At 39.0% G+C, this 20,779-nt stretch overlaps 1 protein-coding gene across 1 annotated transcript; it reads left to right on the top strand.

The window, feature by feature from the left end:
* The first annotated feature begins 10,374 nt into the window (after positions 1 to 10,374).
* Positions 10,375 to 18,892, top strand: LOC136749515 (dentin sialophosphoprotein). The gene is made up of 3 exons (XM_066703902.1): positions 10,375 to 10,754; positions 12,700 to 12,743; positions 14,561 to 18,892. Exon 3 carries the CDS (start codon positions 14,756 to 14,758, stop codon positions 17,555 to 17,557), a length of 2,802 nt encoding a protein of 933 aa, XP_066559999.1. The 5' UTR covers positions 10,375 to 10,754; positions 12,700 to 12,743; positions 14,561 to 14,755; the 3' UTR covers positions 17,558 to 18,892.
* The last annotated feature ends 1,887 nt before the right edge of the window (positions 18,893 to 20,779 follow it).

Raw genomic sequence — 20,779 nt, 5'->3', positions numbered from 1 at the left:
GTGAGAATGCATTGATCTTATTTGTACCAAATATTGTAATTAATGTAATTAAATGTTAGGGTTGTTGCTTTCTTCAAGTTTCAATGAAATGGGATGTATGGTACCACAGTAAGGTTATGCAGGAAATTTTGCTTTTCTCCTTCTCTGATTAGTATCTGTCCTTCAAGTGAGCTTTGTTCATGGCCCACCTGAGGTCTAAGACTCATCTTCTGCACCATCATTAAATTTTATTTATATTTTAGTAATAACTTTTTGTTATTGTTATTGTTTATGTTAACCTCAAAATTAAAGAACTGCAGACATCTCGGGAACAAAACTGCTGATCTCTGATGGAGTTCTCTGTGGAACTATAAACCAAGCTTGCTGGCGTCAGAACACATTGTTGCAGAAATATATTTTAAGTACTGTACAGATTACAAGAGTGTGTGCAGTGAAAGATGACCTAGGAAATCCATGCAGCTGTATCTGCTTCTTTTAATATTGTATAGATGTTAAGATTATGCTGTTCTTTTTATTTTCTCTCTTTCTCCTAAAAGGAGTTCCAATTATGTGTTTGTATGTCTGCACATTTAATACAGAGATGAAAAAGATTACAGTATTGGTGATAGAAGGAGACCCTGATTATTCTGCTAATGACCTACAAAATAATACAAATAATCTCTCCACACTACAGCTAGTGGTTGTGGTCTGGATTTCAGGTGTTGTATGTCCTCCGAGAACTATACAGACTCTATATAATTTCACTAATAACATCATGCAGCCAAATAGAATGAAATACGCAGACAGTATCTCCGATGACTCAATATATACGGTCTGTTCTTCAGGTCCACAGCCAGCATATTATAATAAAGGGGAAGAAAGCTAAAGGTCTGTTCAGCAAGTGTTTGAATGTGTGTTTGGGAAATCTGGGGGGAGATTGATGTTTACTGCAGTTTTGGAGTCAAAGCACAGAGATAGATGAAGGAGGGAGACCACACTAGATTTAATCCAAGGTTGGAGATTTATAGACATGTTTCTGGTGTGCAACGCTAAATAGCTATGAATATATACATTTAAAATGATTAATATTTATTTATTGGCAGATGCCCTTCTCCATATATAAATACATGAAAATAAATAAATCAATAAAGGGGTGAGGAGGAAGAGAGTAGGAGTTGGGGGAGGGGAGGGGAGGGGAATAAATCCTGACATTTTACATCGTGCTGGAAATCGATCACAAGCCTCGCAGAGAGCAGGTTCTGGTCGGCTTACTAAAAAAATGTCTCTGCTCGGCCCATGAGACAAAAGAGGATTCTTTAATATAATCGAGGGAAAAATGGAGTCGCTGTGGTTGGAGACGGATGACCGATTTTAATGGGAAAACAATGATGGGTGGAGGCCGGTGTCGGGAGGGAACTTCCAACCAAATTGGAACTCGGGCAAAACACAGGCTTTTTTTTTTTTATTCATGAAATAAACTTGGAACTGTCAAATATTTTACTTTTCTTCCCCCTTGACCATTTGGAATTGCATTCCAATATGCTTCACATTGGATCCGCACAGTACTACATTATCTTGTTTAGGTGACCCCTGGAATTTCTGCCTTTGCACTTCAACCAAGGAGCTTCTGAAAAATTTTATTTAAAATATTTTTTTAAATATCCCACCCCCTCTCCTTCTTTACTTGTCTTTCCTGGGTAATATCTAGTCACCAATATGTTCCACATTCAAAATTAGCTGTTTCTGTTACTGCTGTTTTATCATCATTATCACTTGTTATGTGCTCTTTTATATACACATCAGCTCAAAAGCACCTCCCAGTTATAGAAAATGTACAAATATTAAATTAACTTACAATTGGTGACCTTGGTGATCTTTGAGAGTGCACAGAAAAACACAAATGCACACACAGAAACAAGCTTTTAACTGAGTCCTAGAGGTAGAGAGAAAAAATCTCCTTTCTGGTGCATCTGGGGACAGAGCACAGCATTCCAGGAGCATTCAGCTATTGAGTTACCTTCATTATTTTTGCTTAGAGTGTTGTCATTCATGAGAAAATAAATTCTAGTTATTGTCTAATGCAGAAGCTTCCAACTGTAATTAATCATCTGACTCCAACACTTTTAATCATGTTTCATCTTCAATCTGTGCCATGTATTTATTCTTGTCAGTATCTATCCCTGCTTCCATTCCAGATTTAACCTTTCTCAACATTCTCCTGTCACTTCATGTGCCAGATTGGGTAAGTATTTCTAACCTACTTGTACTAGAAGTGACACTGAGAGCGAGAACTTGTTTAACTAACCTGGATTTGAAGACAAGTCTGGAAGAGCAGGTGCTTTGGCGTGGTCCCATACTCCCATGCCACACTCCTCTGATGAAGACCAAATGCACAAATGCCCCTTTTATTATTCCAGGAATTTTCAATTTGCATTCACAACTGCAGGTGCTGGAGTCCAACAGAGGTCAAAGTGATCCAATGGAGGAGAGTCCAGTGTATCTCTGCCTTGCTTCTGTGATCCATGTACCCCCAGAGACAGAGAGAGAGGGGTGGGATGTGTCTCAGGCTAACAAGGCCCATTAGATGTACTGTCATGTACAAGGAACCTCGTTTTCTCCCTAGGCCTCCCTCACCATTTCTGAACTGATGAGGATTGACAAGCTGTTACTGCAACATAAGAGAAACACAACATGTCAAAGGCAGCATGGCTAGAGGAGGCAATACGCTCACAAGACTGGGGGGAGGGTGGGCGAGTAAAGGTTTACTAATGCATGAAATGTGTCCGTAACGCCGAATTGTACATTAACAGCCTGTTTATACCCGTCAAAAGATGTAGGTTATACCACCCTTCAAAAGCATGCTACCAGAGGGGGTTAGAGACCTCCTTTCTGAGCTCCTTTCTGAGCTAATTGCTTTATTTTTCACAGGAACCACCTCCACCACCACACCTCCCCACATCAACCACATCACGAGATGTGAGCCTCTGGGTGTGGGATGTGGTCCTTTTTACCTATTGAGACTCAATTAGTTTTGCTTCACGTTGCAAATGTATTTATTTTCTCGTTTCCCCCTTAATCCCAAGGGTGGTGGCTTCTCCTGAGTTTGCCACGGGGAGACTGTGAAGGAAGGTTAGCTCAAGGCACAGTTTCAAAGTGAAGAGGAGGGGGGAAAGGGGTGCGGGGGGGATGGGGGGAGCAGAAATTGGTTCAATTTATCTCTCCACCTCCTGGCATGAAAAAAGGACGGAAAAAAAAAGACCCATTCTGTGGAGTGTGGCTGGAATCTAATTACGCAGATTAATGTCCCGTGGAAAGTGTCATTACCTAAATGGACTTGGAGAGACAGAAGCTCAGCACATCAAACACACAATTCCAGTCTAAATGCTAATAGATAGCAGGGAGAAAAAAATAGCTACATCTATATGCATGTGTGTGTATGTATATATGTAAGTCATTCCCCTTGCCAGTAAGTCTTCTGTGTGTTCTTCTACATTACAACATGTATGATGTTCATGACCAAACCAACCAATATTGCTGTGATTGTGGCTTCTCCTTTTTGTGCCACGTTAATTAGTCAATGGGGGGAAATGATTTGATGATCCAAAAATAAATATATAACTAAACAAACAAATAATATGGCTACACAAAACTAAGATTGATTGAGATCAGTTTCCATCTGATTTCAGAGACATCCAATTTTGATTTGTGGCAGAGACAGGCAAGAGAAAAGGGGGGAAAATTCTTGTTATCTAAATTACAATGATGTATGAGTCATACGCAACAGTTGGGGGAATTGCCTATGGACCATCAGTGTAATTTATCTCAATTGTTTGTAGGCTGGGCTATAGGTGTATGATCCATTATAATTTTTTTTTAATTTGTTTGGTTGTTGTCTTTTTTGGGGAAAGGATAATAGCACTGTTTTCTGGGGATGAAGGTCCTTCAAGGTGAGGTAGAAGGAAAAATGACTACTGATGTATTTACTGCAGAATTTTTAATAAATACTTTCCAACCATTCTTTATAGTCATCCCTCTGCCCTGTGTAAACATAATATTAGTAATATAAAAATAATAAAAAAGCGTTCCATGTTATAGATGGGAAAGATGAAAAATGGAGGTGACAGATTGCGCCAAGAGCTTGACAAGGCCTTTGGCGGATCATGTTCAGAGACAGAGACAGCTTCACCCTGTCTGCTCTCAACTGTCACAAAATATTAAGCTGCAGCAGTCTGTCCAGCGGTAACAAATGGCTTTGAAGTATAGCAGATTAGTTATTTTTCTTTCACATAATGCATAGTTAAAGGAATTGTTTCCATTTTACCAGGCCTGTACCCGGAAAGTTTTCAGCAGAGAATTATAAAAAATATATGCCTGACGCTATCCCTAATCGGAGACTTAAACGTATTCTAAGCGCAGATAACATTTAAGAATTTACCTCAAATAATACCTAAAAGCAACCTAAATGTACCTCTACATCTATCTGTATGTGAACTTAATTTATGAAAACCCACGTCTGCCCATGGACCTATTTGATCTCAAATCTAACTAACCTCACACTAAAGAAGAAATGCAACCTAACCGTGACACAGGAATCAAAGAAGAAAGAGAGTGCGTCTGCTGGGGGAGGGGGGAGTTTAAGTCCCGTTCTATTAAGTTTTGCTGCCGACATCCAAAACAATCCTGTTGTTTTTTTTTCTCATTTCTATTTCGGAGCACTGATATTTAGACTTCCGTAATCGGATCAGCCACCGCTGCAAGGAATAATAATGGATTCTTGTGTCGCCTTCCCTGGAGCCACTCAAAGTCAGGCAAAGTCAGGGCAGCCAGAGCTCTTGGAAACAAAACAAATCATTAGCAGTGATGCTGCAAAGAATCCCGGCACACTGGAGATCATGGGAAGATTCGATTGTCGTGGGATTTTCAGACAGTCATGGGACAGCCCCGGTAGGCTGGAAGACAGCCTTGCAGTCTGGATGGAAGAGAGTGAGAAATTGATCAGGGTTTGGCTGAAGCAAGCATGTCTATATATGGTCGGCTAAGAAATTGTGAACAACTAATTTAGGAATTAAATAAGAGCCACAAAAACACACATTGTAAGCCTTAAGCACTTGATTTTTGATGGCCCTATTTGAGAGTTTTTTTAAACACAATTTTGCTAATGGACTTAATGTCATCAAGATCAGAGACAGCCTGCAATGACAGATGGCCCTGCGACTCTCAACAACACCCCCGGGACAGATTCTCAGAAAATAAAAAAAACATAGAACAATACATTCTCCTGAGATATCTTTCCAAAAGACAGAGCCATTCATTTTCGATATGGCAATAAAGACAGTAAACTCCAGAGCATGAATTCCTCACTGGTTTATTACAGCTGATGCTATGTATAACAATGCGAACTGAAATATTTTAATGCATTATATGACAGTTTACCAATGTAGACCATTCTCCATGAATAGCCATAGTTTGGCTTGTAATTTTAATTCTACATCATTGAAAAATAGAACAGACTCGAGGCAAGTCCCCATTCCACCTCCTTACCCTCTTCCATTTTGAGGCTTTCAATGATTCTGGAAACCACATGACTGTTTCAGTCTGGACAATATTAGGATTTTCAAATACATTTAAGTTAGAATAAGGTTACACCGGGGGGTGGGCGGTAAGATGTCTTATTCAACCTTGAAGGTGGCCACATATCAGCCACAGTAACATAACTTTTTAACGCTAACACTTTCAATCCCTTCAAGCAACAGTTTAAATGCCCCTTTGTGCGCTGAACCCTAAACTATGTTTTCCTCAAACTACTGATTGCCTGCATAGGGATGCATTTGCATCATGTACAAGAAAATGAACATTGCTAAAAGAAATCAACTCATAAGTATTCACAGACGTGCTGTCTAATGAAATATTAATCACAAAGCAATACTTTCTAGGGCGCCGTGCAATTTATTTTCTCCACAAGGCAAATTTTGTCAGATATTAAAAAAGGGGAAGAGAACCTAACAGGAAGAAATGGGTTTCGGTGCCTATTGCATCTGTATGATGATCTCTTTTTATTTTTTTCCTCATTGCCTTGGAGCTACAGAAGAAGTATTTATGATTTCTCCCAAGACTCATGTTTCTATTTAGATTTTTAGTATAGAGCCCTGTAAATAAGTAAGTAAACAGACTTAAAAAAAAAAAAAATATATATATATATAAATATAAATATAAAAAAATATATATATATATATATGAGTTATAGAGATGTATTTATATATATATATATATATATATATATATACTGTACTGTGCAAAAGTTTTAGGCAGGTGTGAAAAAATGCTGTAAAGTAAGAATGCTTTCAAAAATAATAGTTTTTATAGATTCAGCTTCTGATTTCCCAGGCCATGGTGCAAAGGCTATCGCACACTGTGGATTTTTGAGAAATGCCTGTTTTGTTGCTATACAAATGTATAATATATAAAATGTAAATAATCTGGGAATGTACACTATACAGAGTCAACATTCAAATCTAACTATTTAACCCTGACAAACCCCCCCCTCTACTAATTATAATTAATCAATTCTAAAAAATATACAGTACAGTGCAAAAGTTTTAGGCAGGTGTGAAAAAATGCTGTCAAGTAAGAATGCTTTCAAAAATAGAAATTATATTTGTCAATTAACTAAATGCAAAGTGAGTGAACAGAAGAAAAATCTAAATCAAATCCATATTTGTTGTGACCACCCTTTGCCTTCAAAACAGCATCAATTCTTTTAGGTACACTTGCACACAGTCAGGGATTTTGTAGGCATATAGTCAGGTGTATGATTAAACAATTATACCAAACAGGTGCTAATGATCATCAATTCACTATGTAGGTTGAAACACAATCATTAACTGAAACAGAAACAGCTGTATAGGAGGAATAAAACTGTGAGGAAGATCCAAACTTAGCTAACAAGGTGAGGTTGCTGAAGACAGTTTACTGTCAAAAGTCATACACCATGGCAAGACTGAGCACCACAACAAGACACAAGGTAGTTCTACTGCATCAACAAGGTCTCTCCCAGGCAGAAATTTCAAGGCTGACAGGGGTTTCCAGATGTGTTGTCAAAGCTCTTTTGAAGAAACACAAAGAAACGGGCAACGTTGAGGACCGTAGACGCAGTGGTCGGCCAAGGAAACTTACTGCAACAGATGAAAGACGCATCATGCTTACTTCCCTTTGCAAACGGAAGATGTCCAGCAGTGCCATCAGCTCAGAATTGGCAGAAAACAGTGGGACCCTGGTACACCCATCTACTGTCCGGAGAAGTCTGGTCAGAAGTGGCCTTCATGGAAGACTTGCGGCCAAAAAGCCATACCTCTGACGTGGCAACAATACCAAGTGATTCAACTATGCACAAAAACACAGGAACTGGGGTGCAGAAAAATGGCAGCAGGTGCTCTGGACTGATGAGTCAAAATCTGAAATATTTGGCTGTAGCAGAAGGCAGTTTGTTCTCCGAAGGGCTGGAGAGCGGTACACGAATGAATGTCTGCAGACAACAGTGAAGCATGGTGCAGGTTCCTTGCAAGTTTGGCGCTGCATTTCTGCAAATGCAGTTGGGGATTTGGTCAGAATTAATGGTCTCCTCAATGTTGAATGCCCAATACCATCAGGGAGGCATCTGATTGGCCCCAAATGTATTCTGCAGCATGACGACAACGACCCCAGACATACAGCACAAGTCATTAAGAACCATCTTCAGCGTAAAGAAGAACAAGGAGTCCTGGAAGTGATGGTATGGCCCCCACAGAGCTCTGATCTCAACATCGAGTCTGTCTGGGATTACATGAAGAGAGAGAAGCAACTGAGCCTGCCTAAATCCACAGAAGGACTGTGGTTAGTTCTCCAAGATGTTTGGGCCGACCTACCTGCCGAGTTCCTTCAAAAACTGTGTGCAAGTGCACCTAGAAGAATTGATGCTGTTTTGAAGGCAAAGGGTGGTCACACCAAATATGGATCTGTTCACCCACTTTGCATTTTGTTAATTGATAAATATAATCTATTAACGTCTATTTTTGAAAGCATTTTAACTTTACAGCATTTTTTCACACCTGCCTAAAACTGTTGCACAGTACTGTATGTAGATAGATAGATATATAGATATAGATAAATATATAGATATAGTGCATTCAGCCCCCAACACTGTACACATTTTGATTCAGAATTTTGAAATCGGTTGAATAGATTTACAATGACTTTAGCAGTAAGCCAAATGCAAAGAAAAATCACAAAAGCAATTTACTAAAAATTAGAAATGATCAGATTAAAAAAGTATCAATATTCTTGCAATTGCAAGCCATATTTTGCTTAGGTGCGATGTATTACCTCAACAAGTCAAACATTTTTTTGATCGACTCCACCTAAGAAAGAAATGAGTGAATCACCTGGTTTAAATTAATCTGTGAGGATAAATATCACTCTCTGGTCCCACAGTATGGCAGAGACTAAAGAGAAAGACTCAAAATGAAGACTATAGAGCATTCAAAGCAATTTCGGGGGTGTCATTATAGAGATGCACAAATCTGGGGAAAGGTACAAAACCATTTCAAAAACATTGAACATCCTCAGAGCTCAGTGCAGTGCATCTTATAGAAGTGGACAAAATACAAACCTATCACTACACCACGCTTCTAAACTTAGTTGCCAAACAAGAAGGGCATTTCTTAGGCTACTGTGATCCCGAATTAGTTGTTACAGAAATCAGTGGCTACCATTGCAAAACATCACATAGAAGATACTGCAGTTATGTGCCAGAACATCTCTTGGTCTGATGAGACTAAAGTGAAACTATGGCAGTGATTATGTTATGGGGATACTTTTCAGCAGCAGGAACTGGCAATATTGCACAGATTGATGGGAGGATGAATGGTACACAATAAAGAGAAATCCTGGATAAAAACCTGTGCCCCTCTGCCAAAAACTATGAAGGAAGTTTGTCCTTCAACAGGACCAAGATCCAAAGCACACTGCCAGAGCAACACTGGAGTGGCTTAAAATGAAGAAAATATATGTCCTTGAGTGGCCCAGTCAGAGTCTTGACCTTAATCCCATCGAAAATCTGTGGCAATCTGTTCCCCAACTAATTTGACACAGTTTGAGCAATTTTACAAGGAGACAATTGACAAATAATGCTGCATGCTGGTGTGCAAAGCTTTAGAGACTTATCCAAAAAGACTGTTGGCTGTATTGTTGATAAATACAAAAAATCAGGAAGCCCTGTGCTACTGATTATTGTTAATGCTATGGTGGTAGTGCTTTTAAGTGGCACAGTTTTGTGATTCTGGAAGAATATCATAAACAGTGAAGTCCTGGGGCAAGGTAGGAGCATGAGTAAGTGTGTGAGAGGAGAAGCACATGGAAAGCGCCACCAAGAGAGCAACAAAAAGTGAGCAGGGTGGATGAGAGGAGGTTTAAAGAGAGATTAGGGACCAGGATTAGAAGTGGGAGAGTGATGAGGAGAGAGAGGAAAGCAAATGGATTGCAGTGGAACACTCTTCCTCACTGTAAAGGCAGATGTTTAGGATACACAAGCAAGCAGAAACAGAACAACAGACTAGCATGAAATATGGAGCATTTTCAGATACAGCAATGTGCCACATGAGCCACGGATCTGCAATGTATACATGTTTTGTGGTTTTAGAAGGATATATTACTTGAGAAAAGAACAAATTTGTTCTAATGTTTCAGTGATTTACAGTTTATTGTGTGCATATAGTTTGGCATTAAAATAGCTTTGAAAAGATAAGAAAGCATTAACAAACCAAACCTACAAATGCAAAGCTCATAAGCTGTATAGTTCCCATTATTTGCTTTAAAAAAAAGAAGAAGTACATTCTGGGAAACCATGCCAAGAAAGCAATGAATGAAACAATGAGAAAACGGCAAAATTTAATGAAACCTTAATTAAACAATCAAATTGTTGGTCTCTTTCCAGACTTAAAATGAACCTCAAAATGATTTTCTTTTTCAAAATCCGATGAGACATACCAAAACAACAAAACCCTAACAGGGCACATTACATATGTTTTATTTATTTATTTATTTATTAATTATTATTATTATTATTATTATTATTATTATTATTATTATTATTATTATTATTATTATTTTAATTAATTAATTTTTATTCTTTATCTTATTTATTTCTTTATTATTATTTCCACAGAGAAACCTTGAAAACATGAGTCATTCTAAGCAAGATCATATTAGAAGCGTCTTATTTATATCCCCGCATCCTTCATAGAAAAGAGAACAAAAGACTCCAAACTCTGGAATGTTCCCTTGCAACACTGATACATGTCACATGAGTCGAAGACAATTGCATGTGCCACATTGAGAGAAAAAAAGAGAAAGGCGCAAGCTGCCTGAATGGAAGTCGGGGTGGGCGCTGCTCTGTGCAATAGGATGGTGCGAGCTATTGCGTATGGAGCGGGAGACAGTGGCTCTCGGCTCCTGAATGCGAATGAGCGCCAGTGAGGGAGACAGTGGACCTGCATCGGGAGCCTCGGCTCGCTGTGCCCGGGCTGTCTCGGCGGTTGCTAGGGACAACCGGGAAAGATAGATAGCCTTGCGTTTGCGGAGCCGCATCTGCGCCTGTTCACAATGCGCTAACTGTGCGCTCCTCCGTGTAGACAGCAGCCCAGGCGCAGGAGATGGGCAAAGCGCGACAGACCGGTATGCTTCAGCGTTGGGAAGAGTCTTTTAGCGCTCAAATACTCCACGCATTTGCAGATGACTACGAGGTATGTACAACATGTAAGATGATAGTTATAATGATTATTATTATAATGATCATGATTATAATTCCTATTATTATTTCATTTGCGGGTCACTGGCGATTGCGTTGCGCGCTTTCCTCGATGCCCTTTGTGCATGTTTTGATGTTGTCTCATGTGTTGTGTTTGCCATGTGGAAATTGGGAATTAGCGTTGGCCATAACTGGTGTACTGGAGCAGAACTGCCGCAATTACAACGAGACCAAACTTAAACTCTTGAAGACTGTGTGATTTCTGGAAAAATAAATGTTATTTCTCGAGAGTAAAGCTTTTCTTGTATTAGTTTTCATCAGCAACCGAGTAGCATATAGGCTATGTATATTTACTGCGGGCTATATACAAATATGCGTGTTGGTATGCATATGTAATAGATAGACGGATGGATGGATGGATGGATGGATGGATGGATGGATACATATTATTCTTGCAATATATTTAGGTTCAATTTGCGTCCCTATGTGTTGTAGGAAGGTGCGATTTGAGTCACTTGCCGAACAGTGTGCACTGAAGCAAACATACTCAGATCTGAGGGGGTGCTGCTATACTTGCTACAGATTTCTTTATTCTCAGACGAGAGCAGACATCTGGCGATTGGCAGTGGGCTGATTTGTGTGTTGGGTCCAAGGCTGGTTGAAATCAGGAATAGGGAGAGATCGCTCATACTGCCACTTTATGTCATGTCTAAGCTTTTCCGAGTGGGTACTATGGCCGGCGACAGGTTAATAGTGTGGTCTGGCAGGCTCAGATGTTGTAATTAAAATCAGTCAAGTGCAAATTGCCAAGGGGTCAGCTCATGGACCTGAATTATGTTTTCCTCTGACATTTCCTAGCTTCGCATGAAGGGCAGTAATAAAGCAAAGTGATCCGAGTAATACGAATCATAAAAAATATAATGGTATTGAATTGTATATATTGTATATGCCATTATTATTATTATTATTATTATTATTATTATTATTATTATTATTATTATTATTAATAATAATAATAATAATATTGTTATTGTTGTTTTTTGTGTTGTTACTAGTAACTACCAGTTGCTGCAAATATAGAACATTAATATAGAACACTAAAAGTAAATGCTTTTTGCAGAGAACATGCTGAAGGAGAGAGGGAAGTTAGATATGTAGACAGTTTTAATAAAATGATGATTCTCACCGAAAGCCAGCTCGAAATCAACCACATGCCAGCAATAAGCTACGGGTGATTCAATTATAGGAACGCATCCTATTGCATTCTCATTCCAACGCTGTATTGTCACATTGTTACATTTAATACTCCTATCTACAAGTTTCTTGAGAAATATGAATTTGTTGATTTTAAGCTATATTGTGTAACGTAAGAGACGCAGATAAAACACAAACATATCCAATATCTTGTCACTGTGACGTGTTGGCTTCACGTTACCATAATGGACCAAACCTTCCTTGTTAAGTAGCTCTCAGTGCCCTTCCACATTCTGACCGACGTTTATTTAACCGAGATGCAACAGAGACAACCATAGGAAAGAACAATACAATTTTAAAATAATGCAAATCAATGTAAAATGTAAACGAGGTTCCAAAACCGCCGGCACCTGCTACCCCGAATAAACAGATTTTGCATTTGCTTTTTCTCTACTTGCTTTCCTCATTAGAATTATAGTCCGGGGAGCTAAAATGCAGGTTCATTTAAACTGCCTACTGAAAAAATGCCTTATGCATTCAAGTAAGCTGACTTACCATAACAATGGCAAAATGAGTTGTCAAATAATAATAAAAGCCACACACACACACACAACAAAATCTAAGCTGGCTCATTTGTCATGCGTCAATCGGGACAGACCTTTCTTGTTTTGTTTTGTTTGTTGTTTTGTTACAAATAACTGAAGACACAGCTGAAATATTATTTTCTATTTTCTTTTCCTGTTCAGCATACAACTGGTATGAGCTGAGAAACTCATTTTGATTTGAACCGGTAAGTATTACCTATTTTCTTTACTTGCCGTGCAGTTTCTCCAGATGTTACACATCCGTCTACCCAAGCATGCAGTAATCATAATCTCCAAAAATGCATTAATCAGAATTTGATAAGGTGTTAAGATGCAGTGCTCTAGGGAGACATATTATGAATCTAAAGTTGAAACTGCTTCTGTGCTCAGACACATCTACTCAGAATAATATGAAGAGTCAAAAAAGGAAATTAATGAAATTCCTGGTATCTTGTGGAATTCATCCTTCCCTCGGTTCAGACAAGGGCACCAGGACCACAGGATGAATAACAGCCCCCAAGCAGGAAATAAAAAGGGAAAAAATACTTTATTCTCCACATAAGCTTTACTTTCTGTGTACTACTGGTCATTGTGCTCAGAAATGGTTGTTTCATCTGATTACAAACCTGGTACCAATCATATAATTAGAAATGATGCAGATGCTTTCTGGCAAATTCAAGCCTTTTTTTTAGTGAAACAAAGTGAAGTTTAATGGAAGAAGAATGTCATTCCCCATGAGAAGCCTGGGGCTGATCTGTTTTGCTTTTATATACATATATACATTATTTATAATCAGACAGCTAGAAGGAGAAAGTTGGATGAGGACAGGCTAAAACAGAAGTTTGTGGAGTAATCTGGGTTAGGCCTTTTATCCAGTTGTGAATTAAATTGTTTCCTTAAAGCTCTTGTTTACTGAGATATACACAATGATTGCCGCAAATGGAAACTCTTAAGCTTTAATAGTTTAAAAAAAAGATAATCTGAGATATACAGTATTAGAAATACAGAGCATCAAAAAGCTTAAGCGCTTTTGATATATACACATCATTGCCATTATTTATATATATGTGTGTGTTGTTGTTGTTAATTTAATAATTAATGTCAAATTGGAGTTTCATATTTATTTATTTAGAAAATTAAAAAAATCTTAAATTATAAGTACACATCACATGTAATCTGTCTGATTTATAGCCTGTTCCTATTCTGCAGAAAATAAAGAATATGACGGAAATGAGACCGAGACTGGAAACAAAAGTACATAAATGAGCTCATACCTAGCAACAAGGGGTCATCATTTTGTCTCTTCTGTTTGTTTGATTTATATAAAGAGCTAGGCACACCTTCTTATATCCTGCACTTTGCAGTCAATTAATGTTCTTATTTTGCAGTTTCTCATCTGGTGTCTGTCAACTTGTTTTTCACCATTTCTACAAAGCAGAGCTAAACCCCTTTACATAGTTACTGTTTACTCAGGAAATCAAACACCACATCAGTTCAACAATGACATGTGCAGCACTCTGGAGGTCTTTGTCTTCAGGGAGACAGAAAGGGAAGCGGTGGATAGCAACTAATTGCCTTCAGCTGTAAAATGTGTATGTGCATAATCAAAAATGGACTACAACTCAAATCATGGCTTATATCTCACTAAACATTATGTTTTCATGATTTTTTAAAATGTATTCAGAACTCTTTATTGCAGATCATATATATTATTACACACATGCATACATATTTTTACATATGCATAACCCTGTAGTTCACTTGCTATGTGCAACTAATAAGGAATGTGAAGGTTGACCCATTATTTTTAAACCCCTTCAGTTGATCATGATCACTCAGCACTAGACTCCCAACTGTTTTCTGTGGGAGTGACAAGTACTGACTAACACAAGTACTGTTTGCATTCATGACTGAGACAATCATGTTTTCTCCCAGACACTCTTTGCCCCCCCAAGGCATGCTTAACTAATGGACTGTCGGATTGATTGATTTATTGAACGCTGTTTCCTTTCTTTCCCTCCAGATTGGAAACCCAACTTCTAAATGAAGAACATGATGCAAAAGCGAGACCTCTTTGCTCTCTGAACAGGAAATTGCAAACAATGATGGGGCCATCGGCTTATGATAAATGAACTGTGTTAAAATCATTGCACAAGAAAGAAATAAAAGATAAAAAAATTAAAGGAAAACGAAATTGCAGATCTGACAGTTACAGAATATGGCAGCCGCAAGATGGGACTCTCCCATTGAGGGAGAGGATAAAGACACCCCAGCTGTTCAGACACTAAGCTCTGAACTCATCTCATGCCCGGCTGAATCTGCCAGTGAGGTGCAGCCATGCTCAGAGCTGCCGCAGGACAGTGGAAAATCAAAACCATCCTCCACTGGGACAGAAAGGACCCTCAGCTCTTTTTGGAAAAGCAGTGGACTTGGCAAAGTAATGAGTGTGAGAAAAAAGAAAGAGAAACCATTGGGGAGTGTGGAAACACGTGGGGAACCAGAGGAGAAAAAGAGATCTCTGACTCATGGCCAGCCATCACCAACAGAAGACTTCCTGCTTATCTCTAGTCCTAACGAATTAGGTTCCAAGCAGTCTTCTGATGTGGAAGCTCCCAGCTTCACTGACCAATTTGAGGATAAGAGCCAGGTTGAGAAAAGGCAGGAGACAGCAGAGGCCCCGCTGCAGGAGAATCCAGTAAGCCCAGGAAATGAGGCTAAACCAAGACAGTCAGAGAAACAGAGTGTCCGGGGTTTCATTCGGAGACCCGTCTCTAAGATGTTCTCGCACAAAGGCATAGAGAAAAGAGAAGAGGTTCCTCCCAAGGAAAGCATAGCTGAAGCATCAAAAGATTCTGGGAAGACTCGTTCAAGATCTCTGGATAGACTGCTGGACTCAGAAATCTGTGATGCTGTGGTGGACCAAGGAAGTGCACCAGGAATTGAAGGAGAACCACACAAGTCAACTCATCATGGATCAGGGCACATGAAACGCTGGCAGTCTTTTAAAAAGCTGATAGGTCAAAAGGCGCTCAAGAAGGGCACAGACAACCTCAAGGGCCAGGAAGGAACAGGGGATAACATCGCTGATGGGAAAGCAGAAGCCACTGGAGGAGAGACTTTAGGGACCAATATCCAGACAGATATGGCAGGACAAAAGAAACGCAGGATAAAAAGATCATGGACATTTCAGGGGCTGAAGAGAGATCAGTCTTTCACAGACAGCCACTTCCACAAGGAAGTCAAAGAAAACCCCTGTGGTCCTCCACAAGGAGGAGAAGGTCATGCAGAAGCTGAACAAGGTGTAGTAGTGTCAGTGGAGGATTCCAAGACTTCAAGTGCTGGAGGAGAAGAAAAGACACCAGGGACAGAACATCCAGAGCAAGAAGAAGAGAAAGGGTCATCCACACATGGCCTCCCAAAATCAATAGACCATCAAGCTCATGAAGTCTGGAGATCATTTAAAAATCTAGTCATCCAAAAGTCGAAGAGGACCACAGATGCTGCAAGAGAGGAGGGGGAGGTGGTCAGTTCAGCAACTGATGAGCAGAACAGTCAAGACCTGCACAGACCTACAAGGCAACAGTCTAAAAGGGCTCCCTTCAATAGAGCCGTGTCCCTCAAAAAGTTCATTCTTCGCAAAGGGAAGAGTAAAAGTATAGACCTGGGGGAATCTCCAGAGTTACCAAAAGAAGAAAATACACAGAGCGTAAATTCCACCCCTGCTGAAGTCATTGAGGAATGTGGAATACAAAGCCAACCAAGTGGACATGACTCGGGCTCTGTGGATGATGATTCTGAGGGCATCAGGGATAGGGACAATAGTGTAGATCTTGAGAATATAGATGAGTCCACGGCACAAGGAAGCATTTCCGAATCAGTGGTTGCTTCACACTGTGGGGAAGATAACCAAGGAGAGGGACAAATTGTAAGCATACATGCAGATGTAGATGACAGTGTTCAAGATGATGCACAGGAAAATGCTGACCGATCCATAGCCCAGGACCCAGAATCTGATCAGAGAGATCAGACTGCAGACAACAATCTTGAGGAAAACTCACATGGTGAATCACAAGGGGAAGGAAAAAGTGGTGATTCTGAAAGCCCAATTCAAGGACACCCTGTGTCTGCAGACATATCCAGTGAAGTAATATCCAAGGACACAGAAATGGATGCTTCCAAAAGTCTCCATGAAACACCATCAGGACTACAGCAGGAATGTGAGGTGCTGTACAGAGAAGATGATGCAGTACAGACTGGATGTTCTCAACAGTCATCAGTCAGAAGTGTAGACGAGTCCAAAGATGATGCTGGGACTGAAATTGGCACTGTTGAACAAGATGGAGAAGAAAATCAGACTGCACAAGAAATAAGTGAAATGTCTCCACAGGTAGAAATCCAAACACAGGAAGAAGCCAGACCAGAGGGCACCCTTTCCCAGAATGATATGCCTTGCTTAGGTGATGCCACAGCTGAGATTAACCTAAACAGTGACCCACCTGTCCAGACTGGCAAGCCTGCAGGAGAACCGAAAGCAGAACAAGGAGAGATTCCAGACATGGATTGTACTGAAACTGCCCCTTGCAACCACTCTGAGGAGACAATAGTGGCTGATGTCCAATATGCTGGACAGATGTGCTCTTCTGCAGAAGACCCCACTCTTTGTGAAGGTGGGAAAGTAAGCAGTGCCCAAGAAACAGAAACAGAAAATCTGAGCCACTTGAAACACTCCAGGGACCAAGACATCAGCTTTAAAGGCCAGTCCAGTGGCGATGATGCCCATCCCAATGGAGGGTCAGATCCTGCTTCAGAAGAGGCACCATCTGTCCTTGTTGATCCAGGGGATGAGCAGAAGAGAATATTTTATGAGGCAGCTGCTGCCATTGTCCGAACAGTGGTGAGTGCAGCCACAGAGCAGATCACCAAGGAGCAAGACATCTTAGACAGTGGGTTCAATGGCTCCTACCCCAACAACAATGACAATGCCAACTACCAGGATCTTGATCTCCATTACTGCCACTGAGCACTACTGCTCCTCCCAGAGCCAGCTTCTTCTAGAGTAAGCAGTGGGGTTCCTTTAAAAGATATAAGTTTTATACCTCCATGTAAGATCCTACAACTATTTTAGTATATTGTCTATAAAGTCTGACATGAACCATAGCTACTGTAGAGAATAACCTAGGGACATATGCCATACTCCTGGAGTCTGTACAAATACAAACACTTAGGGATTGATTTAAAATACTAGACATCAATAGAAAGGTCATGGGGTGATTGTTGTCAAATCCAGCTTTACGAATCACATCAAGGTCTCCTGAAAGGCACCTAAGGACTTGAGAATATAGAAAGTGTACAAATCATAGGAGGCCATTCTGTCCATCATGCTTGATTGGTAGCTAGTAACTTAATGACCCAGTGCTAGTTCAATTACTAACTCTGTCAGACAGGCAGCAAGCAGCCTTAAGTCCACACAAGATTAGAAATGTTTAAAGGAAATTACAAATTACTTGCATGGTTGTGAGAATACATGACTATATTTTGTCAGACCCCCAAACTTACTCTTTGAGTTTAATATCAAAGAGAGATCCTTTGAGCTGTTACTGAAATTAAGTTTGCTTGTCTGAATTTTCTTCCCTTGAATATTGTGCTTCATACTAGATGGTGACATGACAATGTAATTGTTGTTGTTGGTATCTTTATTATTATTTGTAGGAGCAACAGAAATAGGCCTAATAGCTCTTATACTAATAATCTTTAATTTCAAGTTGTCCAAAATTATTACATTTGTATTTTGTTTTGGGGAACTAATTTATTATTTATTATATGAAAAAATTAGAAGCTAGATGGTGAGTTCATACAAATATTATCTGTACAGGTGTAGTATTTTCAGAAACAAAGAGGAATAATATGTATTGAATGTTTTTATGATCATTATTATTTATTTTCACAATGGATTTAATGCAACAATGCAATAAGTAACAATAAACATCAGTCTCTCAAGCAATAATTTGATGTTATTATTCTATTTGTATACCTGCCCTCAAAAATCGACAATTGTTCGCCAGTTGCATTGCTTTTGGTCAAATTCCCTTGTCGTTGATATGCTCACTTGAAAAGTGCATCCCAAGCCGGCCACCCAACTGAAAGTCCAACTTGTATCCTTCTTAAACAGAATAATATCACAATAAGTTAAAAAAGTATTTTGTTAAAAAAACCATATATATATATATATATATTAAAAAAGCAACATTTTTTTATTCCTCATGTCTTTATTACTGGTCTTCAGGTGACAGCTTCTTCGACACTATACCAGTCTTGTTAGATGTTAGATGGTAAGACGTGTGTCCAAAAATAAATCATTTCCAATCCAGTTGATGTTTTGTGTAATTATTTTGCCGGTATCGTGGGAATTCGTAGTGTTGTGTCCTGCATTACAAATTGTGGTGACTCATAACTCATAACATGGAGGTACAACTTCAGTACCATTGGAATTTAAAAACGGGGGATCATCCAGAGGGAAAACATGTAAATGAATTTGTTTCATAAAATTGCCAGGTTGACATTATTCGGTACTTGCCATGTGACTGGTTGATGCCCCCATGCAACGTAATTCAGTATAGCTGAGAGGTTGCTGACGGTGAAAAAGAATGGTCTTTATTACAAACATAAACAAACATAAATACAATAACACAGAGAATGTCCCCCCTTTCCCAACAAACTGACTTGTTTATGCACTGGACTGCACCCGAACTTGAAGGAAAGCAATCCAGAAGCCATCGATCTTTGTTTATGCTATTTATGCTAAGTAAGTAAACTGCTGTTTAATGTATACATTTCAATCCACTTAAATCTGTTCAACTTTTCCTAAAATGCTTTATAAGTTATTGATCAACTACACCATGTTTGCACGGTCATATTAATTGACCACGTTTAACAAATATTTTAAAAAACAGGTGACACACAGCACAGACCTGTTTTTAAAAAACATCTCATTCAAAGCTTTACATATACTAGCACCACAACGATTGATAACTTGGTTTCCACTTTGTAAATAGTATCACACTACATATTATTTATGTATTATTTGTATTATTTAGCGTTTGTGTTTGTGAAATATGCATATTAATGTATGGATACATTATGACATAACTATGGCCTATTATATTTCTTCATTAAGCATTCCAATATTAACTTTTAGAATGAGGGTAGGAAACAGATTCTTTCACTGACATTAAAAATTAACAAATTACAAAATATTTAATTATGATTTGCTACTATCAGATTGGCTTGTGCTACGGTACCGAGTAGGGTACACATGAAAGCGTACCTTCACAGTTGGATTGGTACCTGGGATAAACGTGTGTTGATTTCCCTCTTGGGGTTTTAGTAGGCAATATAGGATGATTTGAATTCTTAGCAATGTATAAGTATCTAATCTAATTTATGAACAAGGCACTTTGCCTACATCATAAAATACATAAATATATAACCCCATGCGAACCATGTTTCTTGACGAGCAAGTTCTGGATCTAATAAGTAAATAATTTCTGTAAGCAAGCAATCCCGAGTTTGAACTGAGTAAGGAAAGTTGAAGCTTTCGCCATCCTCTGAATTTATATGATAGGTGGTTATCAAATGTACCAGATGAAACAAACCTTTGTATCAAAATATAAAATTATGATTTGTTATTTTTATTTTTTAGTGAGATTTATTATTATGGTTTCTATTACATATTTATTTACAATTCTTTATTGTTGACATTGTCATCTTGAATCTCAGTTTGAACTTCTATTCCATTTCAGTTACAGTTGTAATAATAATTTAAAAACTGACCAGTTTCAAATTACTTCCACAGTATTTAAACAACAAATTTGGAAATCATCCTGTCCACCAGTGTAGGTTTAAATCATAATTTCACACCCCACTTTGACCCTCCTGCTCTCGCACTTCTGACACAAGCTCCTGAGATCTCATTAAAAACCATGCAATTTCTACCTGGGAGGTTTGGGTGTTGACTTGAAAGCAGACACATAAAGCAGTCTAGTCATGCTGAACTGATGCATAAAATCAGGTCATTTGCATCGTTTGTGCAAATGACAACGAAACTGGTGTGGTCAGGATAACCCCTGCAGGGGCGGAGGAAGTGGGCATCTGTAATGTGAGCCAGTTGCTACCCAGACTTGACCTCCTGAAGTTCCTTTCAGGTAAATCAGGGATCCAAGTACGCAAATTATTCTTTTTGAAT

The sequence above is a fragment of the Amia ocellicauda genome, chromosome 5 (assembly GCF_036373705.1).
Source record: "Amia ocellicauda isolate fAmiCal2 chromosome 5, fAmiCal2.hap1, whole genome shotgun sequence".
Taxonomy (NCBI): domain Eukaryota; kingdom Metazoa; phylum Chordata; class Actinopteri; order Amiiformes; family Amiidae; genus Amia; species Amia ocellicauda.
Note: the sequence above shows the minus strand (reverse complement) of the source record. Positions and strands in the feature narration are given on the sequence as shown.

Coding starts and splice junctions, on each gene's coding strand:
- LOC136749515 (XM_066703902.1), top strand. CDS start 14,756: ATGGCAGCCGCAAGATGGGACTCTCCCATTGAGGGAGAGGATAAAGAC.